The sequence below is a fragment of the Haliotis cracherodii genome, unplaced genomic scaffold (assembly GCF_022045235.1).
Source record: "Haliotis cracherodii isolate W230 unplaced genomic scaffold, xgHalCrac1.p SCAF_17, whole genome shotgun sequence".
NCBI lineage: Eukaryota > Metazoa > Mollusca > Gastropoda > Lepetellida > Haliotidae > Haliotis > Haliotis cracherodii.
In genome coordinates this window covers 5,125,191-5,139,790 of record NW_027266272.1, presented here as the reverse complement: position 1 = coordinate 5,139,790, position 14,600 = coordinate 5,125,191, and the positions used below count along the sequence as shown (strand labels likewise).

The following is a 14,600-nucleotide window of genomic DNA, read 5'->3' as shown; positions in this document are numbered from 1 at the left end:
ATGTAATGATATCAAGAAGGTATAACACACAATGATCACTATCGAGATGACACGCCATGTAATGATATCAAGACGGCATAACACACAACGATCACTATCAAGATGATAGACATGTATTGATATCAAGATGGCATAACACACAATGATCACTATCAAGATGACACGCCATGCAATGAGTGTGGGAGACTGAGTTGGGTTTAAGGATCCTTTGAACAGCTTTTCAGTTACATGATGGCATGTCAACTTGATGTGGGAGGGAGCCCGAAGTGATGCAGGTCACCACTTTGGCAAATCCCACAAGCCAATGGTGTGGTGCTGAGAAACCTAACATAATCTGGGATTCCAATCGGGGGTCGTTAAAACCTGGCATGACTAAGGGGTGCAACTCTGCACAGCGAACTGCAAGGCCTTAGGCAACTATTTCATGATGCTAAGATGACACATGTAATGATACTAGGATAATGGTAAAAGTGCTAAATATTGACAACATGGAGAGATATGTGCAAGATCCTGAGTACTCACTAGATACGGAGGAACAGGAATCTACATGGGCGGCAAATGAATAGAAATAAAAGCATTAAAAGGAGATGAGATATATGATGAAAATCATACATCGAACATATGTACGACAGAGGAACATTTCGTAGTACATCTTCAACATTTCAAAACTGTTTAACTCTGCAGTCAGCAATATTCCAGCTACTTCAGCATTAGAAATTGGCACTAGTCCTATAGTCCTTGCTAAGGACTAGTAGAAATTAGCTTTTTTTAAGGGGTTTGCAACCTATTATGGTTATAAGGAGAAGTGGGCAAAAACTGTTAGTTTCTATCCCTGTACTTGATGGCAGCTTGTAAATAATCCAAGTCTGGACCAGACAAGCCAGTGATTGATATTGTGAGCAACAGTCAACTTGGTATGATGACATGCAGTCAACCCAGGTTGCCAAGGGCCTATTGTAACCCAGAATCCCCATAGAGTTTAAAATCTGAACAAATGACATAACACATAATTCATGATAAGAATGCAATGCTTTGTGATGAAATAATTATTCATCCTGAATAAGGAAAACAGGTTAGAATGCTACAACTACATTACATCAAACTTTGGGAACTTGGAGCAAATTCTAAGCAATATTCTACATCATAAAGTGTTAAAATGGGAGTCTGAGAAAGCATCACACTTCAATGATATCAACCATTTCAGATAGATCTACCATTCATTGAAGCTTGAGGAGAAAGATGTGGGGTTGCACAAGGTTTTAGTTTAGGGATCATATTCATAGGGTTCTAAGTGTTATGGACTAGAAAGCAGCAGTTAGGAGTTATCTCCCCTACATGAACGCGTCTGTAACATTTACAGTTGAAACAAGGGTCATTGACCAAGCAGGGACATACATCTGACATCTGGGCCCTATGGTGATGAGGATGGCTTGAAATGTGGTTTCTGCAGCTACTGAGATATACTAGTCCTGCACCATGACTGTGGAATTTACATTTTTTAGGTTTTTTATTTTATTTAGGTTGAGGCAAGTCTAGACCAAACTAACCAAGTTTAGTTTGCTTGATTCCACAAACAGCAGAAGAGGAAAGGTTCTTTCGAGGAAATTTATAAAAATCATTTTAAAGACATTTTTTCATTGACTAAGTGTTAGTCTAGACATATACATGAGAACAATGTTACAGTCAGCCATGTTTAAGCCATGTGACCTAAGTCCTGGTCAGGAAAACACACGCACACACAATAATGAGTGAGTGATTGAGTGAGCTAGTTTACCCCAAACAATAGTTTGTTAAATTACTCCTGGCAAAGAAAACTCATTTTCTTATATCATAACGATAGCATTTTTAAACAGGGAGAATTATCAATTTTGAAAATTTAAGTATACCCCTTTAATTTTTCAAATGCATGTGTGTGTGTTTGTTGTTCGATGCCGCACTCAGCAATATTCCAGCTATATGATGACAGACTGTAAATAATTGAGGCTGGATCAGGCAAACCTGTGGTTAATATTGTGAACAACGATCCATGCAGTCTGGGTACCATGATACAATGAACCATGTCACCAAGCCTGACCACCCAATCCCTAGGTCGCCTATTACTCCCAGCATAGGTTGTTGGGGAGCAATTCAAACCAGGCACCCCCATGAGGACAAAAAAAAAAGAAATCAACTCAAACATATGTCACACATGTAGACGGTAGTGAGGAGGTGAATGAAAATCATTCTACTTCAACACTGTTTCAGCTATATGTGTCAATACCATGTCATAAGTGGTCACATACGCAATATCCACTTGACACTATTGTCACAGGACAAGCACACAAAATACAGCAGACCTCTACAGCATATTGATTGCCATTGACATCTGACAGGAGCTGTCAACAGCTGTAACTATGATGTCACTTCGCTTACAGAGGAATGTCACCTCACTTGCATGGCCAATAACCATGATAACAACAGGCCTAATTCATCAAATTCAAACATCCATATCCTGCTATGGACATCCTTTAGCCTTGATTAAGAGCTTCCTTTGAAACTGGAATAGTGTAAGTCTACTGAAGGCCGAATGTGAAGTAGTTCTGCCATGAGAAACATGATAAAAATGCTTAAGGTTAAGTATTATATATCCATTAAATATATTAATCTCTTACTCAAGAGAGAATGAATCAGTCGGCGGATATTTATGGGTATTCTAGGTTTCATGAAATTGGGAGGTATTTGCATAAATATCTGTGGTATTAGGGTTATGTATTAAATAGGTATGTCATTACCCAAGGCGAATAATACTTTGATTAAAAATATTCCCAGGTGCTTGTTCTTTATAAATTGTGGGGAAATTAGAAAATGTCATGCATCAGATTGAAATTAATATTAGTACAAAATATCCTCATCAAGAAGCTCACAGAAATGAATCAATCCAATATAATAAAATAATTACGAAAATGTATGTGAAAGTTAAAAAAAATTAATTTGACCCTTAAACAGTTAAATAACATCATTGTTCTCAGTTCAACTCCATCTTAATATCAGCACAGTATGACACACTGAAATGTCACATCAGTCATCAATCTTTTACAGGAAATAGTTCAGTTTATACCCTGCGACCTCCTTTTTTCACAACCACAATACATGACTTTAAAAGGGTATCTAAAATGACACAATATACAGAGTTACAATCCCAAAAGCTGACATAATGCTGCTGGGTAAACGTTCTGAAATTGTGGGCAATTCCAGACAGAGGGACAATGGCCACTTATGGGAGTGTTGTAATGTAAAACTGGGTGTGTTACTAAATGACAATGACAAAAATTATCTCCCTGTCACACACCATGTTGCACGCTGTATAGCATGTGCCCGACAGCTGGGAAGCAGATACATAAATAAAGTCTCTAAAGTAGGGAAAACTGGCTGTCTAGCGATCTTAAAATCATACATTAAGATTTAGTGGGTTTTTTTTGAGAGTTTGAGAGTGGAATGTTTAACAGGTCTCCTACTTTCATAATTATGAACTCGTACAATTTACAACATTAGAAGACTGAAGTGAATAGGCAGACAAAATAAACTAGGAAGAATTTCCCTCATTACAAATACAAAGACATCTATTCTTAACAAAGACGTTTAATCATGATAATGTTTGACACCTGTGTCAATATCTTTATAAAACTGTTGCTATTGTAGAACATTCTTTACTGTTTTTTATCCAAGTTCATAAGATCCATTGAACAGATAGCATATATGTCTCAAATACATTAAATATGTATTATATCAACATGCATAAATATTTCTGACAAACATATGTTACAACATGAGAAACTGTGTCACAATATACCCAATATATAGAGTAGAATAACTGATAAACATTCAAGTAACCATGGGAACTAATATCATACATATTTATCATTCTAAGTTTAAAAAAAAAAGAAGTTTTACAGAAAACAAAATATTTTGTAGATGAGGCCATTAAGATGTTCTTTTCCCTCCTGTTTGGCTCAATACAATAAGCATGTAAATTTCCTATTTCAATAACATGAACAAAATACCATCAACATTATTCACAGGCCCCATCAAAGAAGCTGTGACAGTATTACAATGTGGATAGGAGAACCACTGAACAAAATGATAGCAGAAAATAACTAAGATTACAAGAGCTGAGAAAAATATTTCAATGTATGAAAAGACGGAAATCAATTCTGGCAATCTATCACACAGCCGCCAGGATTGCCATGTTTCAGTTGCCTCAGAAATAAACCATTCATCTCTGGTAGACACAGAGGAGAGAAACGTATTAAATGATTACACCAACATTGTGAGAATGACAACATGGAGTGCTAACTCCCAGAATGCATCAGTGCAGAGGTCACATGACCAAGATCACAACACGGCAGTAAGGCCGATATGGACTCTCCAGGCTAGAACAAAGAAGATCACTACACAAAAATAAGCAACCAAAAATTCAAGCTTTTCTCAGGCTGAGGAAACAAATGGAACTCATCGTAGGGTATATTTGCTTATACGCGGTCTCACTGTCTGAGGGTGTGAGTGTCATGCTTGCATGCCTGGGGAGGGGATGGCAGCTCACGGAGGAGGAGGGGCATGTTCTACTCTTGGGGAGGGGGGGGCACAGCTTGAGAAGCTCCCGGAGGAGGGGTATGGGCTATTCTTGGGGAGGGGAGTAGGGCTTTGGGTGTCAAGAACAAGAATGCCTTTTCCTTATCCTGAAGGAGTAACTATCTTACAGAAGCCAAGTGACTTGTTCTCCTGGCATGTCTTGGGAGTTGCACCACTCACACTGATACCGGATTACAAGTTTCTCTTTATCTTAAACTGTGGATAATTTGAATTCAAAACTTGAAAACGACTAATTCCAAATGGATGAAGAAGACACCAGTCAGTACCTTAAACCAAAAATCTACTGGCCCGAACTGGTATCTTGTCATTTTTTTAAGATATTAGTTTAGGATATTAAGTAGTAATCAACTGACTTATAACTAGACTCAGACTAAGTAACTTAAGTTGAAGGCTGACTGACACACTGATACTAAACACGCTGATGTCCATATCCTGTGACTTTTCAAGTTTTAAAAGTTACTTCATTCATTCAATGTTACTCACAAAAAGTTTATAGACACAATCACATGATTGAAGTTACACAACATTATCTTCAAGCCATCTTGTTTAATGAGTCAATGTTTTTTCAATGTTATTTCTAATCTGAATTGCAAGTCTTAATAAACGACAGATCATCTTAGCTGATCTGGCTTTGATCCATACAGTGTATGTAAACTGCATGGCGTGTACCTATTGCTTCTACTGGGATGTGAAGGAGTCATCTGCACGGATGGAGAACAGACCTGTGCACTGACTTGACAATCAACTGTCTGAATCTGCAACGTAACAGCTGCCTGGCTGGAGACAGATCATCCTTTGTTTCACAGGCTCTCCTAATCAGTGTTATTAATCACTGCAAATGCAATCAATGGCTGTTTGCCTGGTTACCAAAGAGTTCTTTGTGGAACAGATTTTATTAAAATAGTTGACAATCATTCTGTTAACTTGAATTATGAAAGCAGAATTAACTGATAAGAAAACTGTAGACGTATTTCAGTTAACGTTTTACATTACCTTTCCTGTAATAATTTCTATCAAATCTGTAGGGTGTATGGTAATAGAAAAAGAAAAGAAATATATATTCTGAAAAAATTTGCAACTTTTTATATGACTGAGCCATAAAATAAAAAGTATTACAATGTTTCAGAACATTTTTCTTAATACTGATAGAGCTATTTAGCCAGTAGACCGAAAACCAAGTCTAGTAATTTACAGAAGGTCCAAAGGTAGTTGTTTTGAAAATCTATTTATTCAGCAATTAGTGTTTTGGAATCAGTAGTGGTGAAAAGTTGCCTTGCATGTATTTGTTACTGCTGTGAGTCGTGACATCCATGGCAGTCCAAAAAGTCACTGTAACTACTACACAGTGCTCAGCGTTAGAAATTGGCACTTGTCCTATAGTCCTTGCCAAACTGCCCAATGTTAAAGGTATTATAAGGATTTGTAAGGGTTTTGCTATACGTTATCATTATTTGGACTAGTTGACGAAAACTGTTAGTTTCTAACCCTGGTGCTAGATATTTAAGATTTGTACTGGCAGTATCAGAATGAGTGAGCATTCTGCCTGTTTCACAAACAATCGTAGTGCTAAGAGGACTGTAAGTCTATAGACTTAAGACAGTTGTGGCGTAACAACATTACTCCACAAGGGATCAGGGAGCCGGGAGCCAGGACTGAACAGAGCCTGGGGAGGGTGTCGGGGACAGAACAATGAGGGTGTGTGATGGTTGGGAGGGGGTCAGCACCGGGGATGAGGGGAAAGTCTCAGGGACAAGACCATGAGGGTACACCAATCCGTGAGCCACCATTCTTCCCTACACTGAAAGCCTTAAATATACTGATGATCTGGATTGTGATGTAACAACTTATCACGTACACTTTCTGTACACTGAGGGAACGTTACCATGGTGTGGAGAGCGATACACATTCGCTGCTGAAAAGGACAAGGGACAAACACATTTAGTCATGTAGTAGCGCAAAGGTCATGTGTACACGCAAGTCGTGGAAAACTGGGCGTGGTCAAATTTGGTTACAGCAGTGCAATAACTTTCACAACAGCGCTAGCAGTAACACGATACCATTATACTTCTCAATGCAGTGCTGTAACCTGGCATCACGTGACATGTTGGCTAGCTATCTCTAAACTCACATGCAATCATGTGTACTTTATAAAATCTCTGTAACATGGGCAAAAATATTTTATAATGTCTCAATATTCAAGATATGAATTTATAGAACAGAGTCATGCATTGACCAATTTGATTTGGATTTTGAGACAAAAGTACCAGGGAGGTTAGTCAACCATGGCAGATGTTAACTTGAAGTGTTTCTTCACAAGATTTCTGTACACAGATTATAAACTCTTTCAATCAACTAGGGCTATCGTAACAGGTGCCCCAATGGGGATGAGAGTCCAACTGATGCATGTATGGTACGACCATGAAATGAACCTGGTATTACCAGTACATCTGTGCCATGTCAGAATGAGCCAATACCTGTCATTGAGGCTGACAATAAGAGGATTAAGCTGCAAAGGAGTTTTGCTGGCTAAACAGCCACAGCTTAAGCACACTGGCCAGCAATTCAAAAGCATACGGTACAGTGAAGACCCTGAAATGATTTCAGCCTGAAGTTGCATCTGATTTATCAATTTACCTCAGATGCTCACTTTGTCCTAAAAACCATCTTATTATCAATATAACATTAACAGAAAACATTATGAACAAATGCCAATAAATATCGAAGAAACCTTCTTTTAATCATTCCTTCTCTAAAACCAGCGTTGTGAAAATCAACTTTAATAAAAAAAAAATTAAAAAATGTTTGAATCAGGCACCTTTTGGAAACATTATGAAAATTTGTATTAAAAAAATAATCCTGTACTTCATATTTAGAATAATTGGACAAAATTTTCTTGACTAAGAACCCAAATTTAAAATCGTCCAATTAATATAGTCAGAATGACAAGAGGAAGTTAGACATCTGCAGATGGCCGAGAGCAACATTTGAAATTAATTACATCCTAAATGACAAAATATGTCTCCGAAAAAAACGTGTGTGGCATTATTAATTGCATGAATGGAAGTGTGCCTTACGACTGGGAGACTATATGCTAAGGACTTTACGTACAATAGGCTAAAACAAATACTGACAAGTTGAGACACTGACATTAGCTGCTGCTGATGCTGCTGCTACATCCAGATGTAAAAATACAAGTAAGCATGAAGGTGAAGGGCACTTACTCTGGAGCTGCGTGTGGCTCTTGGATCAAGGTACGTCCGCAGCTTGTCCAGGTAGACATGTGGCGGGTCCTTAGCGTGGACTCTCTCCTGAAACCACAAGTTCAAATTGTTAACACAAACAAGTTGAGTTGAATTCATTACATGACAAACCAACTACTTATTATTATCTGTTCGTTTCCCTGAATTCGCTGAAGGGATACGACGTAATTTTCTTTTCTGCGGAAGACAAACACGTTTTTATTGCAAATGAAGGGATTGTGTATGCGCAGGTGACGTGTTTCATTCCGATTCACTTTATAGACGGGATATATGAATTAACATCGATTTTAAAGGCTTATACATGGGGTTCGTCCTATACATGGGGTCGCATTTTAGACGGCGATGTACGGTAATGATGGACAACACATGTCATTCATTCCATAAGCATGATAACTTACAGAGGCAGATTCATCATTTGGATAAATGGGTGGGTGGGTGCACATTGATACCCATGAATTGACTTGGCCGACAGTGCAGTTGACATGCAAGATGTCAGAAACCAACATGGCTGTGTGTGCACCCCAGGCATCACACCCTTGAAATCGGCCAGCGAGTTGCAAGGTGTACGGATGATAGTGAAGGAAAAGTTAATAATTTGCACAGCTGTCATAAACATGAAGTCACCTTCTGATGTGAGACTATTGTCAATCATGGATTCAGAACATATTCTGCATCATAATATATTCGGCTGTAAGTTAGATGCAGCAATTAGCATCAGTTAAAGTGAGGTACAGTACAGGTATCCTGAGGGCTAGTGGAACAGTAACTATCTTATATATCATCAATAATTTACTCTCCTTCAAATAGTTCCAGATCCTGGGATTGAAGTATACTCCATGGCATTTCAACACTGATTCCGAGCTCATTCCAAATCGGCCACAGAGGACTTACCAAAGGAAAAGTTCTTGAACTGTTGAGGTCATATTTTGGAAATACCAGAAATTATTACTTGAAATATGTTGTTTTTTCGTTCTTATAAATTGATCAATAACTGAAATGTTTGGTGCAATCGCATCTGAATGATTTCATAAAAATTCTAATTGTTTTCAACACATGATATATGGAGCAGCACTCTCATTGTCAAGAGAAACGTGCTTAATGTTAGAAATTGACTAAGCATTAGTCAAGTCCGTTTTAGTATATCGGGGCAAACCTGCCAATATTTTTGCTCCTTATTTGTCAATTTATTTCCAGATATATTGATCATTATTTTTGGTGTCTAATCTGGATATGACATTCCTCCTCAGTAATGCTTAGTCCTGTAAAAAAGCGAGGGGCGAGAGCTTCTGTCCTTACTCGACTTTCTTCCCTAGGGATTTACAATCCCAAGGAGTACCTCGGCATGTTTTATCCAACACATATAGACATGTAGATCATATCTTAACAGATTAGATGTTCCTGGCCTTGTGTATTATCTGAGTTGGAATCATCTAACAAAAGGATCTACCTAAAAAAATAAATATTTTTTTTAATTCTGCATTTGTGGGTCTTATTTTCCATTTAACAATTCATTCTCATAATTCTAGTTTTACACTAGACTAACATCTAGTCTCTGAAAAGAACATATCTTACAGAAAAAGACAACAGTTGTGGAACATGTTAAATTATCTTAACAAAAATATAACAAAAAGGAGCCCAGAAACCCTTCATTTTCAGATACTGCCGTAATCTAGACTTGCCAAACATTATAGACTTGCATGGGCTGTATTGGATTTATTTGTATTCTGGGTCTGTATAACAGACTAGTTCTATGCACTGTTGCTTTGTTATACTGATGCGACCCGTGAAGATCTGGGGTAGAATAGGTCTTCAGCAACCCATGCTTGCTGCAAAAGGCAACTATGCTTGTCGTATGAGGCGACTTACGAGATCGGGTGGTCAGACTCGCTGACTTGGTTGATGCATGTCATCGTATCCCAATTGTGTGGATCGATGCTCATGATGTCAATCACTGGATTGTCTGGTCCAGAGTCGATTATTTACAGACCACCGTCATATAGCTGGAATATTGCTGAGTGCGGCGTTAAGCAACAAATAATACAATTTATACTGATGCTCACACAAAGCATATCACTGACAATATACCAGCTGAAGAAGGCAGCATATTTAATCCTAGCCGCCCAGAGCATCTTGTATCAGTCTGTATGTAAACACTGGAAGGTGAGCCAACCTACACTCAGCCCTCTCCCCTGAGGCCAGGGCTTCTCCCAGCCTTATGCTGGACAGGCTATATATACACGCAGATGTGTCTGCCTCAAGAACAACATTAACATCATCACTTCCTGAACAGCTGCCCCACACAGCAGAGATGCTGGGGAACTGCTGGGGTAAGGAAGACCTGCTGTGGGTTAAGGGTATATTGCTCGGGTGAGAAGTCAAGTGCTGTGGGTGAGTTCTGCTGGAGTGAGGGGTGAGCAGATGGGGGTGGGGGTCAACTGCAGGTATGGGGGGTGAACTGGTGGGGTGAAGGGTGAACTGCAGGAAGTGACTACAACTGAGGTACTTTATGACTCATGTTTCAGCATTTTGATGTCACTGATCTCATTACTATTTTAAACTCTACAGTAAACTATCTTCCAATATCATCACTTCCGTGATAATCATTGAATATATTAAACATAATCTGCAGTTCTGACAAAAACAACAGTGCCTTCTCAATGACCAATGCAATATCCGGAGCCACCCTTATTAATCCTTTATTTTCTCCTGTGCTGGAGTGGTTGTCGTACACAACAACAAACTGAGTTCAGTGCCCAACTCAACACTATCTAAGAAATCCATTACTTTGTCCATCTTGTGTGAGACCCTACTACTGACAAGCAGCAAAATCAGTTTGATGTAACATCTCTCCATATATAACACAAAAGTTACAATTGTTGGAAACTGGGAGAGGAGAGCAGGGTCTTTTAATCTAAAATCTTAACTTAATTCATCCCTTGATTTTCATTCTTCATTTCAACCGCTGACGTTAAATACAATATTTGACATTACTACACTACTCACTTCTAAGCTCAAACCATATTGTTGCAGACCACCACCCCCTGGATCCCCTACAACATTCCACAAGCAGTTCATAGCATTCTACCAATTTCCTACATCAAATTGTCCACATATCCTTGTTCCTCTGACGCTCTTCCTTTAACCCTCCCCACTCCATCATCTTGTACAATATCAATTTGTCCACCATCTTCCACTAAACATAATTCCTCTTATCCTTAATATAATATTTTCACATCATACAACACAGGTGATCAGGAGATACAAATCGAACAACAACCTGTACCAATATCCAGAAGCTTGATCATAATTTTTCCAGAGAGTTTGAAAGCTGAAAGGGTTAACCAACACATGTGACTTGTTAGCGGACAGCTTGCCTCCTCTAAGATACTTTTAATAGTCAGAAAATTACAGCGTCATACATGTGTATCATGTTAGAGAGCAGCACAAGGTTTGGTTGTCTGTCAAACAAACAGAGAGTATACAGAGGCCCCGAGGAAGCACCTGCTCCAGCTGGGATATGTACATGATTCAGATATTGACGCATGTCAATCATTGGCGCAAAGAGTTCCAGCAGAGTTATAATGATATCTCCAGACAAGCATGGAAAATACAGGTTTCTGAGCCAGGGGGATTGGCTCCATCTAACTACTGAACTGATGAGGGAACAGAAACATATCTACCACAGTCAGACCAATAACAATACCAGGCAACATATGCAGAAAAAATTATTCTTGTAATCAAAGACACACAGGCACACAGGCACATGAACACACACACACTCAACAAACCCTAGGCTAACACATAGTCTAAGAAAGCTTTTATTACACAATAAATGTCTCTGTTTAACAAATAAATCAAATAGCTAGCTAGATTTGTCTATTTTTACCATCACAGCTATGTTTGATTAGATAAAATGCAGTCCTGATGCAAGATTCCAGTGACCCATACTTTTCAAAGTAAGTTATAAAATGAAATTTAGGAGTGTTTGATGGCACAAAAATAGTTTATTTTTGTCTAGAGACTATTTTTGAGGCAACTACCTGAGCATGAAAAGGTCAATTGATCTAGAGTATTTAAATAAATCAGTCGGCCCAGTCGTCTAATGCGTTGGCACGCCAGAAACCTATGATTGTGGGTTTGAATCATGGTTCGCCCCAATTATTTTTCTAGGTTTGTCAGCACCATACCCGTGCTCGTGGGTTTCACTGAAGTGGTAAACATCTGAGACCTGCATCACTTTGTGCTTTCCTCCTACATTAAGCTGACACGCCGTTATATAACTGGAATACTGTTAAAAGCGGTGTTAAACCCAACTCATTCACTCACTGAAAGGAAATCCTCAAAAGTAGAGGAAAATCTTCGTCAGATTGGACATGCAAGTTGTTATCCTCACATGTTCTATTGCTTGTTTGTTACTTTATGCCACTCTCTAGCAATAAGATGGTGGCATGTCAATAATAGATAAGTCTGAACCACACAAACCAGTGACTGATATAATGAACAACGTTCCACGCCATCAACTCGATGACACACAATCAAGTGGCCAAGCCTGACCACACAATCCATTCAGATGCGTCTAATGAGCATAAGTTCCTGAAGATCAACTCTATCCCCGAATCCCGACATGACCAACACAAATTCCTCCAAAATGAAGAGAATTTTCCCATTCTCTAAACAGGATCTGCTCACATTGAACAAGCCCATTTGGCATCCCCCAGTCTGAAATCAACATCACTTTTCAAGCTCAAGCACATTAATCTTAATTTTTAACATTGTGACAAAAAGTATTAGAGGTCCTTTCATATACTCCCCATTGAGCTGAGAAATACATCCAGGAGCACACTTAAAAAGGCCTTACGTTTGGTGGCTCATGTATTTTTGTTAAATGTGTACCACAAGAGCACACTGATCCACTGACCAGGGCAATAACGATGTAGCACTATGAGTATACCAGGGGGCATGGAATTCGTCCAATTTGGCGCTATAGAAATGTACCTTTATTATTATATAAAGCTATTGAAATCTGAAACTGTTCCTACACCTTGAATACTGAGTGGGACCTCGACGACAGACAGGGTGACAGCAGCTATTCTTCCTCCAAAGAGGAAATACCCCCAGTGTATTCATGTGGAAGTTCCACCTATGTGTGTGTACAAATACCTTTTCCAACCTGACCCATACAATCCTGCCATCTACCACCTAAGGGGCCAACTCAAAAGTTTGATGTTGGATAATAAATTTATTCCTTGAGTTTTAAGACATGCCACCAACCACCCAAAACGTTAAGTTGGATTCCTGGCCACTGAGGCCTCTTTGTGTCACACATTCTTGTGTTTTGTCCTGCTTTTTTACTGAGTTGAAAATATCCTTTGTAAGATTTATAGATCAAATCTGCCATTCTATATTACTCACTGCACTGAAAGGACTTACCGCTAGTGCCAACGATGACAAAACACTACCTCATGGAAAGACCGGATGAACTTAATGACAACCAACAGCATATGAATCAAAATAGGATTGATGAAACAGGATCACAGTTTTCCCTCAGTATATTTACTACATAAAACATCGAGATAATGAGAAATCAGGTAAGTTGATTTTGTTGGATGGAAACACACCGCTCTCACCCCTCAAACTTAAGGAAACCATCGTATCATCGTATGTCAACATATCCCAACTGTGTAGTTCTATGTTATCAATGGATTGTCTTATCTAGGCTTGATAAGTGAGTGAGTGAGTGAGTGAGTGAGTAGGGTTTAATGCTGCCAGTTACATCCCAGCGTGACAGCATGGGAGGAAAGCCTGAAATAATACAGGTCTCCAGCGTTTACCACTTTGGTGAAACCTACACGCACGGGCATGGTGCTGACAAACCTAGAAACATAACATGTTTGAACCAGCACCTTAGACAACGGGTCCCTGCATGCCCCCCTATTATCTACAGACCGCTGTTAAATCGATGGAGTATTACTGGATGGCCATTAGCAACAAACAAACAAACTTAAGGAATTAATATTTTTAATCCAACATAGAACCTTTGAACTGGTCCCTAACCAGCCTGTTACTATCGCCTCATTGATCTCCAAGTTGATATGCCAACACCCTTCATACACAATACGTAAGTACACACATATCTCCGATCTACCATTACATGCCCCTGTGAGCATAAAAACATTTAATAGCCAGTAGTTTGCTGTGATGGACTACAAAGGGAGGCAATGTTCCTGTATTGTGTCTACAGCTTTGCTCTACAATGCATCAGGTAAACAGCCTGAATGGCTTTGTTTGTTGTACGCCAAGTCAAGTGTATATACAAAGAATAACTCTTCTGTACACCATGAATACTGTGGTCCATATTGCGGTGCATACGGTGGTCCATACTGTGGTGCATACTGTGGTGCATACTATGGTCCATACTGTGGTGCATACTGTGGTGCATACTGTGGTGCATACTGTGGTCCATACTGTGGTGCATACTGTGGTCCATACTGTGGCGCATACTGTGGTGAATACTGTGGTGCATACTGTGGTCCATACTGTGGTGCATACTGTGGTCCATACTGTGGTACATACTGTGGTGCATACTGTGGAGCATACTGTGGTCCATACTGTGGTCTATACTGTGGTCCATACTGTGGTGCATACTGCGGTCTATACTGTGGTGCATACTGCGGTGCATACTGTGGTGCATACTGTGGTCCTTACTGTGGT

General features: G+C 39.2%; 1 protein-coding gene across 9 annotated transcripts in view; it reads right to left on the bottom strand.

Annotated features, from left to right (window-relative positions):
- LOC139464849 (formin-like protein) overlaps positions 1 to 14,600 on the bottom strand; it is an 85,907-nt gene that overhangs the window by 29,512 nt on the left and 41,795 nt on the right. For 3 of the 9 annotated variants that reach the window (XM_071246388.1, XM_071246389.1, XM_071246390.1), the window contains exons 4-6: positions 7,851 to 7,937; positions 6,485 to 6,541; positions 523 to 543 (exon numbers count right to left, since the gene is read on the bottom strand). In XM_071246388.1, the coding sequence (XP_071102489.1) occupies positions 523 to 543; positions 6,485 to 6,541; positions 7,851 to 7,937 (165 nt within the window). The remainder of the gene's footprint in view (positions 1 to 522; positions 544 to 6,484; positions 6,542 to 7,850; positions 7,938 to 14,600) is intronic. The other 6 variants (XM_071246391.1, XM_071246392.1, XM_071246395.1 and 3 more) reach the window with 4 other exon arrangements.